The 22,075-nt window shown below is 39.2% G+C and overlaps 2 protein-coding genes across 2 annotated transcripts; one reads left to right on the top strand and one right to left on the bottom strand.

Annotated features, from left to right (window-relative positions):
- The first annotated feature begins 908 nt into the window (after positions 1 to 908).
- Positions 909 to 7,609, top strand: guca1aa (guanylate cyclase activator 1Aa). Its single transcript, XM_086269005.1, has 4 exons — positions 909 to 1,256; positions 4,439 to 4,588; positions 4,688 to 4,781; positions 6,603 to 7,609. The coding sequence occupies exons 1-4, from the start codon at positions 1,059 to 1,061 to the stop codon at positions 6,728 to 6,730; spliced, it is 570 nt and encodes a 189-aa protein (XP_086125131.1). The 5' UTR covers positions 909 to 1,058; the 3' UTR covers positions 6,731 to 7,609.
- Positions 7,610 to 8,427: 818 nt separating this feature from the next.
- Positions 8,428 to 21,442, bottom strand: orc5 (origin recognition complex, subunit 5). Its single transcript, XM_086269003.1, has 14 exons — positions 20,520 to 21,442; positions 19,645 to 19,737; positions 16,929 to 17,114; positions 16,534 to 16,608; positions 13,473 to 13,584; positions 13,055 to 13,185; positions 12,918 to 12,966; positions 11,056 to 11,146; positions 10,895 to 10,950; positions 10,628 to 10,740; positions 10,282 to 10,329; positions 10,082 to 10,192; positions 8,857 to 8,969; positions 8,428 to 8,707 (listed from the first exon to the last, which is right to left on the bottom strand). Exons 1-14 carry the CDS (start codon positions 20,631 to 20,633, stop codon positions 8,662 to 8,664), a joined length of 1,338 nt encoding a protein of 445 aa, XP_086125129.1. The 5' UTR covers positions 20,634 to 21,442; the 3' UTR covers positions 8,428 to 8,661.
- Between the last annotated feature and the right edge of the window lie 633 nt (positions 21,443 to 22,075).

The raw sequence follows: 22,075 nt of genomic DNA, 5'->3' as shown, positions 1-22,075 counted from the left end.
GGCTTAAAGGATAAACAGAGTATTTATAACCTGCGATATATAAAGATATTTGTTTCACAGGATAATTATTAAACAGCATGCCAAACAGGGTCTGTTAAAGAAACTTGCTTTGGCCTTTTTATTGATGAAACAAGTAGCTACATATTACATACATACTTAGATATTATCTAACAAAAAAAAAACCTAAGTTGAAATGCAGAAACAGTGCGTGAAAAAGTGAGTACACCCCCGCTTTAGCAGCAGTAACATGAAGTAATCGTCTTCTCTGTAACTTTATCAGTCTCACACATCGTTGTGGAAGAATATTTTTTTCTGGATTTTGTTAATGCATACCTGAACGCTCCTATTTAACAAACTGCCTAAACTTCTTTTACGAGTGTGGAAAAACCACACTAATAATCACCAATAGAATGCTGATTGATGTTTTTAGCAAAAGTTGCAGGTACCAGAAATTTGATTTGCAATTGTTTTGACTTTGTGGGTTTGATGAGACCGGCCCCCGGTCATTTTAAACATTTAAATTCGTCAACATTAACTTATATCATAGGTCTAAATAGAACGTACACAGAAGAACTATGAGAATGTTTTGAAGCTTGCTTAGTCTTCACCCAAAGCATTAAATCTGCATCGCTCATACCCGAGTCCACATGCTGAGGCAGATGTATCCCATCGCTTAGAGGCAGGCACTGCACGTGAGGGATGAAAGCTGCATTTGTGTCTGTCAGCACATCTCAGGGTAATTGTGGAACAGCCAGGCTGCCCTTCAAGCTGGATGATTAAGATGATCATCTGCATGTTTCTCAGGATTACAGCGAGTGATTAGACACAAGGAGAGGACCAAGAGGCGTGGATCACCTCAACCCCCCCTCTACACACACACGCTTGAGCTACAAAAGGGGCCATCCTGCCACTGCTCTCACTCTAAAAGTCCCAGTGTTGTGTGACTGTGAAGAGGGACGGTCTTTGCCTACTTCACAGTAGACCACTTGGGCTGTGAGGTCTGAGTCCAGTTTGTAACAGAGTCCAGCTACCTTATCTGAGTTTTGGAAAAATAAAAAATGGGCAATTCAAACGGCTGCACCGTGGACGACCTGCAGGCTGTGGAGATGCACCTGTGGTACAAGAAGTTCATGACTGAGTGCCCCTCAGGGCAGCTCACCCTGCACGAGTTCAAGCAGTTCTTCGGGCTGAGAGGTTTGGACCCAGAGGCCAACGCCTACATTGAGCAGATGTTTCGCACGTTTGACATGAACAAGGTGAGATGAGTCTGGATTTCACCACACATTTAAACACAATCAAAGATGACAGGATGCCTCAAGAATAAAATAGCGATATAACGATTAGAAGCTAATGTAGAAGAATACATCTATGATTCTCTGAAAATGAAACATGAGCAAATAATTTTCTTTAGTTCTCAACACGTGTGTCTAAACAGTGTGTATCTCCATGGGGGATTTATTATAATGTGTCATATGTACATGTTAAATAAAAATATAAGCTTATGTTACCTGCATATTTCCTTTGAACCCAAATTATTACTGTTTCTCTTTTATCTTGTTATTATTTGTGAAAAAAACATTAACTTTTAATTAAAATTAGACACAATTAGAAAAAGTTAATTCTTTAGGCTGGTTTTTGTTGATTTACATATTTGAATCAGAATCAGAATCAGAATCAGAAACTTTATTGTCATTGTCATGAGAACAACGAAATTAAGAATGGTCCCTGATCATTGCATCATCCCTAGCAATATCAAAATATAAATAAAACAATAAAATTCAATAAATAAAATAGATAGAATACTTAAAATACTAATAAGATATAACAGTAAAACATTCACATACATTCCCACACACATGCTTCAGACCGTGCATAGATTAACACAAGAGTGGCGTGATGGACATTTTTTTGTAGTATTCAGATGTGTTATTGCAGTTGGATAACAGCTGTGTTTGAGTCTATTAGTCCTTGCTCTGATTGCCCTGTACCGTCTGCCTGAGGGCAACAGTTCGAACAGGGAGTGGCCAGGATGTGAGGTGTCTTTTATGATGTTTTGGGCCTTTTTAAAACAGTGGGCGTTGTGTAGAACTTCCAGTGTGGGGAGAGGGCAGCCAGTGATCTTTTGGGCGGTGTTAATGATCCCTTGGAGTGCTTTCCTCTGAGCCCCTGTGCAGCTAGTGTACCAGATGCATATGCAGTAAGTTAGAACACTCTCAATGGTGGCTCTGTAGAAGGACACCAGCAGTCTCTGTGTGATGTTATTCCTCCTGAGAATTCTCAGGAAGTACAGTCTCTGTTGGGCCTTTTTCAGCAGCTCGGAGGTGTTCACACTCCAGGAAAGGTTCTCCTCTATATTGACTCCCAGGAAGCGGAAGCTTGCCACCCTTTCTACACAGTCCCCATTTATGAATAGTGGTTGGATCTCTGCCTTTTTCCTTCTGAAATCTATTATGAGTTCTTTGGTTTTTGAAGTGTTGAGGAGGAGGTTATTGGCCTTACACCATGACGTCAGCTGCTCCACCTCGTCTCTGTACGTAGACTTGTCTCCCTTGGAAATGAGCCCCACCACTGTGGTGTCATCTGCAAATTTCACAAAGATGTTGCTGTGGTGGCGAGGAGTGCAGTCGTGTGTGTAGAGAGAGTAGAGCAGTGGACTGAGCACACAGCCCTGGGGTGAGCCAGTGCTGAGACTCAGGGCTGAGGATGTGTGATGGCCAACTCTGACTCTCTGTCTACGGCCCGAGAGGAAGCTATTGATCCACATGCAGGTGCTGTATGGAAGCCCCAGGTCTTGTAGCTTGGCCACCAGTTTGTGTGGAAGGATGGTGTTAAAAGCTGAGCAGTAATCCACGAAGAGCATCCGCACATAGCTACCATGCTCTTCCAGGTGAGTTAATGCAGCATGGAGTGCTGTGGCTACAGCGTCTTCCGTGGATCGGTTTGCTCTGTAGGCAAACTGGTGTGGATCCAGGCTGCGGGGCAGGGCTGCTGTGATGTGTCTGCGGACCAGCTTCTCAAAGCATTTCATTACCACTAATTGATGTTTGGAAGTTCTGATGAATTATTATTTTTTAACTACAGGAGTCATAACATAGTGTATTCACAATAATGAAAAAGGCAGAAAAAGCATAGGATAGTCTTTCTGTAGAAGCTGGAACAAAATATTACCAGTAATTCATCGATTTTTTATTTTTAATGTTAAAAAGGTAAAATAAGACTGAATGCATTAAATATTTTATTTAAAAAAATAGCTGCTTACCACATTTATCTGAACGTTGACTACGCAAAAAGGTATTTCTTTCATAATATGAGAAATTGTAGGAAAATTATCTGTTTTTTACAGATAAGTGTTTGGGATTCCTCATATCTGCGGGTTGAAAATATTATTTTGATATTTCCTGACGGTTACTTTCTGTTAATTGAGATGGTCTGTTCCTTGCTTCTGAAATCTTTAATGTTACATTTAAAATAAACAAATGAGAGAAAAAACTTCTTAAAACATGTCTAGATTAAAAATACTTGTATCATTCAAGGACACGAGTTCTCTAAAATTAACCTCCCTTACAACAAGCTTGAATATATGAATAAACTGCGCATCAGACAGGCTGGTCCAGAGGCTGATGTGGCAACTATAAAGACACAAATATAGTCCAAACATCTGCAGAGAGACTGAAAACTTTATACTGAAAGACACAGCTTACTAAAAAGGTGCAACGTGCACAAATCGATGCAAGCAAAGATAAAAATACCTCTAAGACATTCAAAGAAAACACCAATACATGCAAAACAACCACAAAGACGCCATTAAACTACAGAGACACACAAAAAACAGAAGCAAAATCAACAGAAACAGAAACAAAACAGATGATGTCATACCTGGATTTGTGGTTTCAGTGTAGGGTGCATAATCTACCTGTCCTACCCAGTGTGAATGTGAGGCACCAACATATCTAGGAAATTCCTGCCTGTTTGGAAAACCCATGTGGGGAAAAAAAAACAATTTAACAGAAAGACTTTAAATACCAAAATATATTAGACTTGCAAACGCATGTTCTAAGTATAGGGAGAGTGTGTCCCCTGTATCCCCTTTGATCCCCAGTTTAATTGAGAGCATCTTTGAGGTAGCAGTGGGGTCATGGCAGGATGTCTGTCTGAGGAGCTGCATGCTATATTTAGCCCCCCACCCTGCTCAGCTTACAAAAAATGCCACGGTAATCTCTGAATGATTTAGACAGTGAGATTATCTGTGAATGCATGCTTTGATGCTGAGATTGTTTAGACGCAGACAGGAGATAATCCTCCGTCCTGGCGTGCTTCACTTCCCCTTGGATTGTTTTTGGAGCTGGGGATCTATTTCAGCTGAGGGATGATGCATTTGTTTAGTGATTATAATGAATATAAAACATGGATGGTCGTGGTTGACACTTTGATTCTGCAGGACGGCTACATAGACTTCATGGAGTACGTGGCCGCTCTGAGTCTGGTGATGCGGGGAAAGATGGAGCACAAGCTGCGCTGGTATTTCAAACTGTATGATGTGGATGGGAACGGCTGCATTGACCGCCACGAGCTTCTGAACATCATCAAGGTACAGTCATTCCATCGTGCACCAGCCACACTGCATGTCTGAATATTTGTTTTAGCCTCTAATCTGGCAAACATACTGATTTTCCTCATCTTCTCCCAGGCCATCCGTGCAATCAATGGAAATGAAAATCAGGAAACATCTGCGGAGGAGTTCACTAACCGAGTGTTTGACAGGATTGATATAAATGGAGATGGTGAGTGTGCGCTGGCACAGTACGGAGAAAAGGGTTTAGGACAAAATAGATCATGGGTGGACAGAGATTAGACATTCACTCTCAAAACAAAACATAAGAGACTAAACCTGATGATTTTTTTTTTACTGGTTTAAAGTAGCTTTCTAATATCTATCAATACACATTTATAATGAATAAAAACAGGAAGTATAATGTTGCTCAGTTAGATGTATACAAAGTACTGAAACAGTAGACGTATACTACTTATAGTAGTTCTTATCACATAGAGTATACTTAGGAATATAAATGATATCTACATGGTTCATCATGTACTGAAATGAACCATAGCCAAAGACCACCGCAACATGTGTTTTAACCTATATTTGTTTACAATTTGAGAAAGTACTAACAGTTCAGTTTTACTCTGTTATTATTATTATTATTATATTATTACTACTACAGGTGAAACTACTGTCATACTTAAAGGTACTTTTATAGCAAATCTGAGCTAAAAGGCCACCATTAGAAATTAAAATATGCTCTTAAAGGTACAGTCGGTCATTTTTTGAGGTTATTTAATAGGAAATCTCAATGTTTGAAACACTCCACCTTAAAACTTGTCGCTTTTAGCTTTCTCTCTTCATGCCAGCTTTCCTCTGATTCACTGCCTTCCACAAACTTGCGCTCAGACCGTATGAGAAATATCTACAGTAGCCCTGACAAGTCAAACACACTGCAGCTTAACACGAAAACACAAGCAGATAGAAAAATCCTGCAAAAGACAAAAAAAATATACAATAAAATAAAATAAAAGCTAATAAAACACAATGCAAGTGATGTGATGAATAGCTACAGTAAACTCGTAGCAAACATATGAACGATGTGATTAAAAACACAGTTACCTGCATCTCATTTTCCTTCACAACACAGATGGATTCTGTGCTTTCTTTAATCGTCTCATTGCAATCGCATGCTTTGGTTTCTGCTGTCACTTCTGCAACTGTTGTTGCAGGTTCAGTGTGTTTGACCTCTCAGGGCCACCATAAATATCTGCTCCCTTTGACAACAGAGTAGAAAAATTGCCTTAAACTGAGCATTTAGAGCGGTCCGAAGTCTGAACTTAGTGGTACATACACTGACCCCATATTTAATATGAGCATCCACCAATAGATAGGTCCATTTTAACTGTTGGGTTTTATATATTTAAAGACCCATTTAGGAACAAGGTTGCAAACTATCTTAAGTTATAAATACTGTAATAAGTGGTTCTACTTCATGCTGTAAGCTTGCCTCTGTATGATTAATAGCTATGTAGAAAATTTTTGCAAGTTTAGAAGTTAAATGAGGATTTATAATTGCAAAATAGGTTATAGAATACGAGTGAAATGAGTCCAGAAACCTTCGTAAGCTTATGTGTCTGTCTAGCTGGGTGTGGGTGTTTTAGTGTATGAATGTGTTCTCCATAACTGTGAGATTAAAGGGATGCAAACAAACAAAATAATGACATAAATAAAATGAAAATATTCACCAAATCAAAATTTAAACTTGGAAGTGTTAAACGTGTTTTTGGAATCTCAAACGTTTCTAAAAACACGTTTATCGCCTTTGTAGTTGCAAGCTACCAATGATAATAATTTAAAAGAAAATAGCTGGAGGAAAGTTAGTGACATTTACTGACATTTTCCATTGTTTACTTAATATCACGGCACCAGTAATATTAAAATATCATATCAATATATCAAACTGTCTGTTATGAAAGTGACTTTGTTGCAGGGAGAAATGACAAATTAGCCGAAAACCCACTCAAATCTGACCAAAAACAACATGTGTCTCTTCCAACAGGGGAGCTTTCCCTGGAGGAGTTTGTGGCAGGCGCTCGCAGCGATGAAGACTTCATGGAGGTGATGATGAAGAGTCTGGATCTCGCCCACGTCGTGGCCATGATCCACAACCGGAGGCGAAGCGTTTAGGATCCGTCCCTTCCGATTACCTCATCCTCATTCACGATTTGACCTGAGTGTCTCAGTCACTCGGGTCATTTTATAGACTGAGATTTCTATTAAGATTGAATCCGCTTTAATATGATTCCAGTGTGTCTTGGAGACTGACACATATCTTATGTTTGATCTCTAAAGGAGTGACACATATGCACTTTAAATGGGATGACTCAGTCAGCCTTTGCAGACTGCTCATTGTCCTTGTTTAATGATGGCGATCGCTCCCAAGGCCACCTCGGCATGAGGGATGATCTCTCAGACGGTCCACTTACCCTCAGACACCCTGAGGCATAAAGGAGGGAGATAGTGGAGTAGCAGAGTGGCAATTACATACACTCGACTGGGCTTTCCAAATCTTTTTTTCTTTATATATTTCTGAGTTCCTCTGCACCAAATTACTCAAATCTCTATTTACCCGCTCTTGCCTGGGGGGGTTTACAGGAGGGAGCTATGACACTGCAGTGTGCTCAACATCCATGCTAATTTGATTAAGTCAGTGGCTGTAAAACAGGAGCAGGTGGGAGATGTGGCAGTGAAAAAACAGTTATCAAATGTTTACCTTTTATATACATTTGTAACTTTATTATTATTATTTTTTAATCTTTTGAAAACAAAAGTTTAAGTTGGAGCGAAACGCAGGCTTGTGGTTTTGCAGCTTTTCTCTCTGTGTGTGGGAGTTTCTTTGGCTGAATGGTTTGCTTTTTTTATTCAGCATTGATGCAGATTAGTTTTGTTATGTTTGTTGGCTATGCTCATCTTGTGCCTTCTGTTGGAAGACTACAGAATGTGTTTGAGTTCAGCTTTTGCTTATTTGTACACTAAAAATAAACAATAAAAAAAACAACACACACACTTTGTCTACTTTTCATGTTTTGAAGATTTACCAGGAACAAATTATCCCAGAAATAATCTTACTAATTTAACAGGTAGAAATTGCAGTTACAGTCAAACTGGGTGTTGGACGTAGTTTTACACCAACAACCATGTTCAAAGCCACTTAAACCACATTTCTTCCCCAGTTTGAGCTTCAGCAGGTCACCTGGCTGATTAGATATTAGCGTTAACAAGCAGATGAACAGGTGTACCTAATAAAGTTGGTGAGTGAATATTTATAACTATGTGATATTCTTACAGCTTAGCAGTTTGTGGGTATGATAATATCAGCCTGGAGACATAGTACTGCATATCTGCTTTTGTTCTTTATCTTCTCACTGATCTATTTAGAGAGTCCTCCAACTACTTTAAAGACTCGCATATTTTTAGTATTTTTCTGATCTTTGCTCTTTCAACCTCAAATTACTGTAAATCCTGGAGCAGAATTTAGGGGATGTTTTTAGACATCATCTTTCATAAACACTTATAAATTGTATTAACAATATGCCCTGACCTTAGTACGCTCATACAACAGATTAAAAACACATTACTGACATAAAATCCCGCCTTTGAGCAAGGACGATGACTCACCTGCATGGTGCCAGGATCACTTTGCATCAGTGCTTCTACAGCTGCACACCAGTTTTGTTTTTCCTTTTTCTTATTTAAATCGTAACAAACAGAGTATGTACTAATTTCTTTGTTATACTAAAGCCTAAACTAGATGTTTGCAATATGCTAAAAAATTAAATAAATCTCTAGTATATTTGTTATGAACACACTGAAAATGTAACCACAAAAATAAACCAAAATAAAGTTTCAAGTTACAAAGATTTATTTTCTACAAATACAAACATTTAAACGAGGAGCTCATTTATCAACCACAAGGGGGCAGCGAAATAATTGGATTAATTTCCTCCTGGAGCTTCTTGTGTTTCCAAATACTTGTCCTTAGGTGAGTTCTTGCAGAAACAAATGTGCCTTTGTCTGACTGTCACTGCGTGTCATCTCTCTGTTAATGCACTGGAGGCTCACAGAAAGTCGTACAAATACTTGACAATATCAAAGTTCACCGTCCTGGAAGATAAATCACACAAAGCAGATTTTCAGTGAAAAAAAAAAAAAAAAAAAGGAAAACTGTAAAAAGTCAGTTCACTTGAATAATTCAGTCAGTCTCATTCATGTGCATTAAAAGGATGAGCGTGCATGCACACACACGCACAGACCTGGATATGGCGCAGATGAAGTCCAGAGAAACGGCACATTTGTACTTCGGGGCGTCGAGCTGGTCGTCATGACTGACCTGAGCCAGCAGCTGCAGGGTCACCAGCGAAGAAATCTAAACGGGGACAGAGGAAAACCAAAATGAGTCTCTGCTCCACTTCTTAAAACGCAGCTTCTCCACTTTGAAGCAGAGCCATTAAATGATGGTAGCCAGTCACACAGATATGGGGCGAGCCTAATTGCCTAAAAACATTTCATGCTTGGGTCCATAGATAGGTCTGTGTTTAGCTGCCTTTGACCATATGGCTAGGAAACTGTTTAAACTTAAAAAAAAAATAAAAAATCAGGCTTGATTTAACATGAAACACTGCACTGTTACACACAGGAAACAAAAAAATCCTTTACCATCCTTTTGTTATAACAGTGTACATTCCTGTTCAGTGGCTTATCAGGCAAATTGGAAAAAAGTGTGAAATTATTTTCTATATTGGGTCGTACCCTGAGGCCAACTCAGGGTACGAAACTACACTTCAGGACTAAATGAGGGGAAACAGACTATTGCAGAGCTCTGACATAACAAGGTGGTGGTGTTTAAACAAGTTAAGGAGAGAAATATTATCAGATCTCTTAGGAGATGGATTCTTTTTGGATAAGTTATCTTAGTGCACACACAGTTCAGTGGAAATGAAAACACGAACTCTTTAATTCAAATTCAAATTATTTGTTCCATACCACATTATAGAATCATTTAAACACAACAGATGAACAACAACACATGACAAAATAGCGCCATTATTTGTTTAATAAAAATTAAGCCAGGAATAGGAATTAAGAGGATGAGCAGCAGCCAGCTGCTAATCAGATGTGCTCAGTAAATGTGGGCACCTCCATAAAAGCAGAAGTTTTGGTAGCCTTCAGGTCTCAAGCATTCAAATGTGTCAGCACAGTGCCAAGGAGGAAAAATGTCAACTATGTCCCGCTTGCGTACCTACTGACGTTGTTGTCAAATGTCATCTTTATGGGGAACGAGCTAAAAAAGCAACAGTGGCTGCCCATCAATCTGGGAAGGGTTTTAATACCATTCCCAAAAAGTCCAAAATCCATCATTAAGAAATATTATCCACAACTGTTAAAGATTCAAGACAGCTGCCAATCCTCTCAGGGGTCTGAATTTTTAGTGAAAGTTGGCACAAACAGCAACTCTCGACTGCTTTAAACCAGACTGACCTGTGAGAAGATGCTCGCTGTCGGGGCGACTCTGCTGTCCACCACACTGTAAAAGATGGCAAGCAAGCGGTCCAGAGGGAAGGGCTTTGGACCCAGAAGGTGATTACTTGTCTAGAAGACAGACAGATCAATATAAACATTGTGTTACATGTTTCCAAATGAAATCAACGAAGATGTAAGAGTTATGTCAGAATAATCACCTTTTCATTTTTCTTCAGGAAGTTTGTTTTTCTTATTTTACCATGGTGCTGTTGAGCAGAAACAGAAGATGTGATTCATTTGATTCATTCACAAAACCATGACTTAGGGGAGAAGGTTAAGAAAACAAAAAATCCCCCCCCAAAAAGCTTAATAAATGTATTTTTCTCCCAAAGATGAGCATATTTGGGATATTCATTCTCACTAACACAGCCAAGAATAAAGAAAAAAAGAACTTTTGACTCACTGCAAACTTTGTACTTATGCTGACCTCATTATAAGAATTTTTTGCATTACAGTGTATACATGGCTGAACATAAAAAAAGTATTATTATTATATTCCTTTACCTTTAAAAAGAAGCGTTTATCTGTGCGTGCAGGGTTGTAGGAAGCCAGATAGGCAGCAATCAACAGGAACTTGGAGTAATAAGGCAATTCAACATGAGTGTGAGCTGATAAACCTTTCAGAAGACAAAATAAATGCAATAAGTCCACGTCGTCATATTCTTTCCTGCACTAAAATTCTGTTTTCTTGCATAGAAGAAAAGAATTTAAGCGTAAGTGACCAGTGTTTCAGTTTGACATCTGCTCTGTAATCGAAATCAGTGCAAATACCTCGCAAGGCTCCGGCCTCCTTCTCCTCCATTTGCTGCATTTGCTCCCACTGCAGACTAAGCAGAGGACAGAGAATACACATGGATGATGAGGCTAAAAAAAAAAACCCCATTAATAGTCTAAAAAGCAGCGCATAGCAAAATAATGCAAAAAGTTCAGACCTGGACACCTCTCGAAGGTAAACCGTCTGCATGGCTTTTTTCAAATGTGGCTCAATGTGTTTCCACAGCTTGTGGGTGTCAGTCTCTTTCACTAAACACACAGCATAATTACAAACACCATCAGAAAGTGGTGGAAAAACAGCAGGAAAACCTCAAAAACATTTGTAGAAACAAAGCAATTAAAGCAGCACAGATCAATATTTTAACCAGCTGAGAATGAACACTCGGCTCAGCTATTTCACAGATTTCCTTCAAGCTTTTTGGGTATTTTTTTATGTGCTGACAGTCTCCAAACTCTACTCTCATAACACTCATTTCCAATCACAGCGGGCGCCCAGAGAGAAGCCGAAGCATCAAACGGACAAACATCCACATACTGTTTTCACAATAGACCCAAAAAGAGACAAGATAGGATTTCTAAATGTCAAATTCATTTTAGTGTCTGGAATATGAGGAGCCTCTGAAGCTACAGTATATCAGAAATGTGGAGCTACCCCACAGGGTTTGAAAGCAGGGACTGTGATTTACCCGCGTGGGCTTCTTGTTTTTGTCTTCGAAGCTTGTTGAAGACAACATGAAGTAGCTTGAAAATTACCATCATTGAATCAAAGAAAATAAACACAAAGACAGTTATGGCACAAAGGGAAGCCTTCACAACATCGCTCATAACATACACTCAGGAAATATACACCCAGTGGCCTCTTTACTGGGTACAACTGTACAAGTGAAGGCAGCCCAAAGCAATACAAAAGTTTTGCTCTATTATTTTTATTTTTAAGGCAACATTGTTAGATCTGAGTGTTTACATCATCTGAATACATGTTTTTGGTTGGTTAGAGGCAGAATTCCAGGTCTGCAAAGTCATAGTTTCACATTATACTGGGAAGTAATTTGTATTATAAAATTTTAACAATTTTATTTCCAAAGATAAAGACACACTTGAGTTAAAATAGGACAGTAAACTATTTTTGACTATAAAGAATCAGTGGTTACCAGGTGATCACATTGAACTTTTCACATTTGGCGACCAATCGGAAATAGTTGCAGTGACCAAGTGGTTGCAGCATGCAGCAAGTCAGGCTCTGGTTGACCACTTTTAGATTGCAAGGTGATCTGGACTGGACTGGCTGTGATCACTCTCAGACATATTGGCAAAGGGTTGTAAAAAAAACTGCCTTCTAATTTAATATGTAGACAGACTGCCAACACACTGCAATTTGACTCTATCTACTCCGATGAGCGCAACTTGCCTGTGATGCGTCTCTTAGAAATAGGAGGCTAATCTCAATAGAAAACAACTTAGGTGCCAACTGATTGTATTCAGGTTATATTCCTATATTAAAGCAAGATTGTCCAGCACCTTTGTCATTCTGCAGTTAAATCACCATCCTGCAGCAGCTGTATGAGGTTTTGGCTGGACTCTGAGTGTAACTAGTTTGAATTTCTGTAGAATGAGAGTTTCTGTCTCCACAGACGGAAAAAGCTTTGCAACAGATTTGAGATCTGGGCCAATTTATCACAGTTAATCACAGATTAAATGCAATTTCCAGCTTGACCTCATTCAGTCTCAAACTGATAGCAGTCTGACTCTGTCTTATTGCTGTTTTATCTCCATCTTGAGGCCCCAAAGTCTCTCTCAAGATGGCATTTGACTGCAAGTTGTCACAAAAGCAATGATTAGTAGCATTAGGTCTGTTTCTGGCCACTGTAAATGACACATCTATATCTAAAAGCTAATGATCCGCAGTGTCTGCTGGATGTGTAAGTATTCTGCAATTACAGTTTCCATGATAACTTTATACAGGTAGTGTGCGTTTTAGTGTGTTCTTTTCAGATGAATGAAAAGACCTCCTCACAATTACCTTTCCCTTCTGCCAAAGGCTCACAGAACTTTGAAAAGTTCAGGGCAGCCTAGTAGAAAAGAACAGAAGAAAATGAGAAAACAGGTGGAAGAATTAAAAATAATCAATGCAACAACTTGTTAATGTGTGTTTCTGACCAGGTGTCGCAGCTCTCTGAGGTCTCGACAGACAGAGTAGAAGACTCCCAGCAGGATGTTGATGTACGCAGAGTAAAACCCAGCTGAATATGAAGAATGCACGTTCTGGGACAAAATCTGTTGCAGCTCACCTACAAACGGTTTAAGGAACAAGAAATAAAGCTTCTCCAAAAACCAGCCAAGTCTCACAATATAAAGTAAAATGATTCATTCACACGCCAAGTGCTGAATTTATACAGTGGTTCTTAAGAACGCAACATTTTTCCCCAGAGTCGCTGCCTGGAGTGTGAGAACAGTATCACAGGTACAAATGTCACAGCTCACGTTGCATATGCTGACCGTGCGTCATCAATACGCAGCGTGTTGTGAGTTGCTCGTGACACTGGCTGCCGTAGCATGTGTGAGGAGGATTATATACTTTTACTGTAGTCAGGGAAATGCAGCAGAAGCGGCTCAAAGCAGCCTGTGTTTGGTCTGAACTTGTCCCAGGCGATTTCACTGAGCAAGATGACGGTAACGTTGTCCCCAACCTGAAGAACAGATGTATGTAGTTAGGATCAGGGAGCTCAGAGAGATGAAGACTCTGAGAACTTCACAGTTACAGACCTCTTTCCTCAGTTGATTCATGTGTTTTATATATTTAGATGTTTAGCTTTGTTTGCTTGATTAAGTTCTTACTGGACATGTTGACTAAACAAAACAAATGAACGCATTTTTGATTATGCAGAAACAATAAACACTCACAGGTTTCAGCTTTTCAAATGTGAACATTTTGTAGGTTTTTTTCTTACGTGTGATGTGAAACTGAATATAGTTCTGTTTTTCCTTAAAGAGAACAATATTTTATAAGCATATAATAAAAGACCTTCTGAATTTGAGTCTCTAAATATATGGGAAAATTTAAAAGAAATAATTCACTTTAAAGCTAAAGCAGCCACAACACAGGAAGAAGTACTGCACCTACGAATGGCATACACAACAGTTCAGATCCTCTACTCTGAAAACATCAATTCATTTTCTGCTGTTTATCCAGTTGTGAGTCTTAGGAGCAACAGTCTAAGCATAGATACCAGACCTCCCACTACCTCCAGCTCTTCTAAAGGTACATCTGAACTTTCTGAAAGTCTGCCAAGGATGTCCTGAGTGTACGCGAGGGTCTTCTCCAGTAGGCCATGTCATATACACCTCACCTAGGAGACGTCCTAGGCATATGCCTCCTCCTATATCATAATTAAATACTGTAAATAAGGAATCCCATCTCCATCAGGGTGCGACAGAGGTAGGACTACAGAGGATATGTTAGAAAGACAGCACAGTGGTAGTGTGGTTAGGGCTGTCCCTTCAAGCATCTTCAAGCCTCACTATGACTGCTTGGGTTTCCTCATTGTATGCAAGATTTATCCTGCAGTTCATTTTATTTGTTTACTTAGATTCCCTTTAAGGCCTAAGATTTATTATTAAAGTCAATTTGTAAGCATGCAGGTGCATATCATACCATTCACGGTAATACCGGTATAATGTTGGGCAATGATAAGAAAATGAAATATCGCGATAGAATATGGGTAAAACGCGCATGCACAGTGCCTTTGTTTTCATACGCACATGGCGGAAAAAGCATGGCGGCGGCGACGGAGAATGAAATGAATGAAGAATGAAAGCGGACCGTTGAATGAAACGGATGAACCAGAATTGTTTTTAAAAAAATTCTGCAACTTCAGTGGTGTGGAACTGGTTTGGCTTTCGTCCGTCAGATACACAACAAAACACTACTTTTGGTAGAGCATGCTAGTGGACCGTCGTTATTACCGTGTTTTTTGTTAAATACGGCTCACTTAAAATCAATCCTTTGATTTTTCTGAAAATCGACAGTGCCCTTTATAATCCCGTGTGCCTTATGTATGAATTCTGGTTGTGTTTACTGACCTTGAAACAATTTCATGTGGTACATGGCGCTCAAAAATCTGTCAAATGTTTCAGTACGACTTTGCTAAGCTATGAACCCGCAGCGCTTGATGGATTGTCGGAGCATTACGGCTATCGTAGGCAGGAGCCTCGTGGAGTGATGCGTACTGTGCTTCAACATAATATTACTGTATTGTGTGTGTTTAACCTCTTTTTAAGTTTTGTGGATATTATACATGGTTATGCTGAGGATGGGTCGGCCAGTTTCCACTGGAAATGCCTTTTGGGTAAACTGACAACAAGGAATTTGCATTTGCACTGTTAAATTTTTATATAACTTTAATGCACATTAAAAACAGCTGCTTGTTTAAGTGAAAATACATTGATTTTTTTTTTTTTTTGCACTAATAAAGTTGTGGAGTTGTAAAGTATTTTGTCTAGTATCAATTATATCGTCAGTTATATCATTATCGCAAATTTTCAAATGTATATCGTGATAAATATTTTTGGTCATATCGCCCTGCTCTTATACCTACAAACACCACCTGCAGTTAAGCATACTTAATTTAAACACACACAGTGGCTTTGATACTGCAGATGCCTATAAACAAGAGATGACAACATAATTTGCTATTAATTCTAAAAGTCTGCTGCATCATTGAAACATGCATATATATAATGTGCAGAGATAAAAGGGATCTGTGAACATCAATAAAATATGTCCACTGTGACCACCACTGTTACCTAATGCAAGAAATAGCCTTAATCGCTATAACTTCTATGTGTTTAGACACAAGACCATTAATCTAGAGTTGAAGCACTTCTTGAATGTTTATCGGGGTTTGGCATGGTAGTGGTTTTTGGTCTGGGTACTTCAGCTTCCTTCTCTTTTTCTTTTAGCCCTGTGATGGGCTGCTAACCTTCTCAAGTTATAACCTGCCTGTTTTGAAAAACGAGATGGGCTCCAGCCACTCTGTCACCCTGAACTGGTTAAGCAGTTCAGAAAAAGGATGCATGGACGATAGACAGAAACTGGAAAACTGCACCAGTCACCTTTTTTTCTTGTGTAGGAAATATAGGAAAAGTTAAGCCAGATTATTTTCTGCATGTCAGTAACACACACACATTTTACGTCTTTCCTGTTAATGTTTTATTACATTTTTTCCCGAAGTTTAGAGATGAAACAACTCCTCATCATCCTCCCGTCCTCCACGTAAGTGTAAATCTGCATCCTAATTATCACTTCAAAATCCAGTGTGGCAGCACTGAAGCAGCAAGCCATTAAAAAGACAGGTTCCTCTTAACGCTCACAATCCGCCGTTAAGCACTTAGCTTTCATTGGGATGAAACACAAATAATCACATAAGTCTTTTTACTTTTGGTGTTTTTAATTAAAATGCTGTGAGTGGTTGCCATCCTTCCTTCCTTAATAGCATTAAAAAGCACCACACACTCAGCTCAAGGTCATCCGTTACAAATGAGGCTCCTCCAGTCCCCTCTTCATCATCCGCACAGAGCAACAACAATAAAGCAACTCACTTTATAGATAACACAAAGAGCATGCAGCACTTTCTCACCAGCTCCTGAAGACGCAGGAGAGCAGAGAGGAGACTGGCATCAGTATCTCTCAGAAGCTCGGCTTTCTCCATTACCTACAAATTACACAGTTAATGTTAATTTGATCTCATTTTATCGCATTTATAATACAGGCAGTGAACGGATGTTTTATCAGAGAGCATTACTGATTAAACCCACTCCTGTTCTGACTGAAAATTACACTTGTTTTCTCCAGGCTGATGCATCTGCAGCTTTGTTTAGCATCTATTTGCACTTGTTATCACTACTAATCATATCATCACACAAACATTCAGGTGACACATGCGAGGAATAAATAATCTGACATGCCATGGGATTAGGGATAATCTCGTATGCCAAGTGAGGAGTGGTTGTGTGTAAAGTGCACGGCACTCACAATGTATCGCGTCTGTTTGGCAGGAGACTGGGAGCACTGCTGTCTGTAGACACGGACAAAGTCAGACAGGGAGGGACTGCGGGGGAGAAGAGAGGCGGCATCGCAGCCAAAGAAGGACAGCAGCACTTGTTCAAACAGCAACGCAATAGAAACACACTCGACGCAGCTCACTGTGGCGTGAGGAAGCTGCAGAGAGAAGGAAAAGGAAGCATGAAAGAGAATCAGTCTGATGTCTGTGGAGATGATACACATCTTCACACTGTGTTGACTTAATCTTCTGACTGCACTGGACCCTAAATATGTACAAATTACATAATTTTGTGTTACCTATTGAAAGCAAGGACAAGTTATATAAACAGTGGGTTCATTAGAGAGATAACTTTGAATATCTTGAGGTCCAACTCAAGAGGTCACTCCTTGTTTTCCCCAGGACTTTATAGCCAAATGACTAGGGATGGGTATTGTTTAGGTTTTATCCGATACCGGTGCCAAACCGGTACTTTTGAAACGGTGCCGGTGCTTAAACGGTGCTTAAACCGGTGCTTAAAGAATGGAGAACACAAAATTAGTCCAAAAACCTCTCATGTTCAGCTGTTTTTTTGTAAAAAGATAACAATGTTAGCCTTTTCTGCAGCTATAGGGGATTTATGGCATCACTCTTGGCTGGAAGCAGTGCTTAATCAATGGAAAAAAGACAAACTTTGTCCAAAAACCTCTCATGTTCAGCTGTTTCCCTCTTTTTCTTTGGTCATTTTAGCCTTTTTGGCCAGGGTGAAGGGAGCATCTGCCATCAAACAAGAAGACAGCCGTATGTAGCTATGATGATGTTTGCTAGTTCACCTTACATGCATTAATTTAATAACGTGGTTAGCCTACTCAACAAATTACACACGAACAACATGAAGCTACTCATGCAGAGAAGAACGGCTGCTGCTGCCATCATCATCTGTCATCATTTCTGCTACACTGGCAGGGCTAGGGGCCAGGACTCTCCTCTTCGTGTTTTTGGGGGATGTTGCTAACTCCGGGTCCGATAACAGGCAACCCACCCGCAGTAGATGTGCTCGGTGTGAGGTCTCACAGCAAGCTATCAAATACGGCGCATTTCTCGGCTTTTAAAAAAAACGCTATGCATCGCCAGGTATTTCATCGGATTTGAGGTGTTACCTCCTTTGACAGTATCACAGTATCAGCTTAAAGCACTTGTTGCAGGCTGCTGAGTTTGCATATTTTGCTGTGAAGTACAGCCAGACTTTTGACCGCTTTGCCTTGGTCATTTTTAATCTGTAGCTCTGCTCTAAAAGAACGTACGTACCTGGCCCCGCCTACTATCTTCGGAAACGTAAAATGATTGGCTAGAATCTAAAGTGTATCACAGCTCAGGGAAAAAAAAGCACCAAAATAAAGCACCGAAATGTGCGCTGCTTTTCGGTCTGGTTACTACCGTTTATGTCAGAACCGGTGCCATGATGGCACCGGATACCGGTACCCATCCCTACATATGGATTCATCTATAATAAACAAAATCATAATCAGGGATTAATCTGCATTAAAGGCTGCAGCCCTAGTTGGCAATTAAATTTTCACATTGTGAGAAACCACCCGATGGGAGTAAAACATTATTCAGAAACTGCAGGAACCAAAAAGATCAAGAACAAGTGATTTAAGAAACAATAGTCCTAAGAAGGCTATAAATTCTCCGTATTTGAATTTTTTTTTTTTTTTTAAAAAAAGAAGAAGACTTCCATGTTGTCAAGTCACATTTTTGTGGCTATGCGAGATATGATCATTAATGGAGTATCATTAAACTGTAAAACAAAGCATGCTATGAGTTTTACATTTGCCAGACATCTCTTTGAAGGTGGTGAGGGTTTCTTGGAAGTCCAGGTCTGATCCAGAGTAACATACGCTTTACCCCACATTTATTTTGCTGCGATATGGACACCCTCAGTGGCACAGGATAGCATGCTGGCATGCACCACAGTTCAGGTTGTCTCCTTTAAATGTTTAACATCAGGCTCTGCACAAAATTACAGTAGAACTCACTGCAGATGAAACGGGTCTCTCTTGTAAATGAGACGCTGAGTCTCAATGGGACTATCTAGATATTTGGATATTAAAAATATTTGGATATTTAAAAAAAAAATAGCTGCTTTCTAAGAAAGAGACTTCTTTGGTAGCCATTACCCATCTATACTGAGTGCATTGGCATAAAGTATGTGTGCAAAGAGAGAAAAACATCTGAAGGTCTTTGATCTTTAAATTTAATTTATACAAGAATGCTAGCAGTAAAATTGTTGCTTTTCTTTAATGTTTTTTCCCAGTGATTTTAAGGGAAAAATGCACCTTACACACACTCAAACTATGCAAAGATTTGTGTTCTTGTGTGATTTTGTACTTTCAGTAAAACTAAGTATTTTCAAGGACTCTTTAAGTGATTGAATAAAGAAAAAGTTCATAATAACACAAGTGTCAACTTTTTATTAAAGTTATAAAGGCTTAAAGGAGTCCATAAGTCAAATTTTTCTAACTCAAGTAACTGCCAGTGCAATAATATTTAGCTGTCCATCCTTTATCGCACTTTTACCTGCCATGTATGAGGGGAATTAAGAGTGAAGTTAGTTTTTATTTTATGGTTTTAAATACAGGGCCCTGTAGCATGAACACATAAGAACATTATTCAGAACGTTCACTAAATAGCAGATATCTCCCTCACCTCCAGCTCCTTCATCAAAACGTGCATCACGTGGCTTTTCCCTGAGGCTCGATGACCGTAAATGAGGATTGAAGGGTAGCTGTACTGGTGCGGCTGGAAGAACAAAATTCAGCATCTTTACACTCAGTAGAACTGTCTCACTCGATCAAGACCACTATCCACTTAAACCTTCTATCAGCTTTCATCAGCACATCGCAAAGTAATAACAGCCAAGCTCTGATATGATTAAACCCAGTGTTAATGTCAGTAATCAGCCATAGTGCTAACAGCTCATAGACTCAGCTTACTTAACGAATCTATTTAAAACCCTGAGTGAGATCAAATGACAAGTAATTAATTTTTATAACAAGGATAAAATAAATTGCATATCTATTAATGATTTTAATCCAAGACAGACATCAATTACTGGTACTAAACTGTCCAAAGCTTCAGATCTACATTTTATAATCTAAGATAAACATTTTGAACAATGAATTTTAAAGGGAAATCTCATCAGATGATCCAAATATGTCGACATATTTACTAAATTACACTGGATAACACAAATAATGCAAAACTTAACCCTAGAAATAAGAAAATGACATTGAGCTACTGAGATATTGAGATTTAAGGTTTAGGAAAATGACTTTTATTTTTCCTATACTTTTTTTTATAAAAACAAAAAATATAATAGTAATAATAATAATAATACAAGAAAATTGTAAAAGAGTGAAAATGGTCTTTAATGCATCATATATCAGTAATAAAACTTTTTAAATCAAACACATAAAACACTGAGTTTTTAGGACGTTAAAAACTGAATTAGCATGTGTCTCTGCGTCTTTTAATGTGGCATACTTTAAAACATTAAACGGAGATGAGTGGAGACTTCTTACCTGCCCCATCAGCGACAGCAACATTTCAGCCTGGACCTCTCTGCAGGGCAACTTCTCTGCTACCCCCTTCAACCTCTCCTCATCGTATCCCGGGTGCTGCAACAGCGCCGTCATGCTACCACCACACCGTTTATGTAGGTGAGCTCAGCAGAGTTCTGCTAAAAACAACTGACTGACGTTAGCTTCAGCTCGTCCAACTCCAACCAGACGACGAATGAACTCCGTTGTTCAGACAAAAAAAATGAGTCAAAGGAGTAATATCATCAAAAATTATGTGCTGTAAAAACCATAGGGTGCTGAGGAAACATTCATGCCGGTAAATAAAATGTCTTTAAGACTTAAAATGCGAAGAAGTCTTCAGTTAAAGTCCGAAACACCTTAAACTCAGTCAAGACCACTTGCTGGAGTTTCGCGCGCGCCTTCAGATTGCGTCACATGCTGTCATTCGGTAGCAGCGAATCACAAGTGAGACACGAATTCTGGGTAATGTAGTTTTGGGAGTGAAACAAGCACATTAGAAATTCACTGCGGATTCAAGATAACTATTTGCGATATTTCCCAATAAACGTGGATCAAAGCAAGTCTTACATACTGCAACATATTTAATTGTGCTTTCACACACTTATAAACATACATTCTAGTAATCTATGGGTAACATCTGATGTAATCTGGTACATTGCAGTGTACTGGTAGTACACTAACATAACCAAAAACAGAAGAAGGTATAGTCATCATAATATTAAAAGTATATATTATTTCAATTTGATGCTTTTTTTAAAATGTTATTTCTTTCTCTCTAGCTAATCACTCACTCAGATACATAATCTTCAGCTACATTCTTATCCACTCATCCATCCATATGGAATACAAAAAAAATCATTTTATATATCAATGTAATGCTTAATGTAATATCCATCCATTCGCTTCCGCTTATCCTTTTCAGGGTCGCGGGGGGCGCTGGAGCCTATCCCAGCTGTCATAGGGCGAAAGGCAGGGTACACCCTGGACAGGTCGCCAGTCTGTCACAGGGCTAACACATAGGGACAGACAACCATTCACACTCACATTCACTCGCACATTTACACCTAGTGGCAATTTGGATTATCCAATTAACCTATCCCCACAAGTTGCATGTCTTTGGACGGTTGGAGGAAGCCGGAGTACCCGGAGGGAACCCACGCAAACACGGGGAGAACATGCAAACTCCACACAGAAAGACCCCGGCCTGATGTTGGAATTGAACTCAGGACCTTCTTGCTGTGCGGCAACAGTGCTAACCACCGTGCTGCCTGCTTAATGTAATATTATAATATAATATTTTTAATATTTTTAGCAAAATAATGATGAAAAAGACGTAATATCCTGCACGTTTCGTTCTTGATGTGAGATTATCATTATTATTTTTCTTGTTATTTATTTATTTTTGCCAGTTGCAAGAAATACATATAATAAATCGTTGTTGTAGCCTACTGATCTAGTCTTTGTGCTCAAAAAGCTTAATATCACAGACCAGAAAATGGGCTACAGTTTAAAGAATGTACCAGTCTAGGTAAAAC

Source organism: Aulonocara sp. 'chitande type north' Nkhata Bay, linkage group LG17 (genome assembly GCF_057382095.1).
Source record: "Aulonocara sp. 'chitande type north' Nkhata Bay isolate Kocher_YH1m ecotype deep benthic linkage group LG17, A_spYH_male_GT1.1, whole genome shotgun sequence".
Lineage (NCBI taxonomy): Eukaryota > Metazoa > Chordata > Actinopteri > Cichliformes > Cichlidae > Aulonocara > Aulonocara sp. 'chitande type north' Nkhata Bay.
The sequence above is the reverse complement of the archived record's forward strand: the minus strand, read 5'-3'. Positions and strand labels throughout refer to the sequence as shown.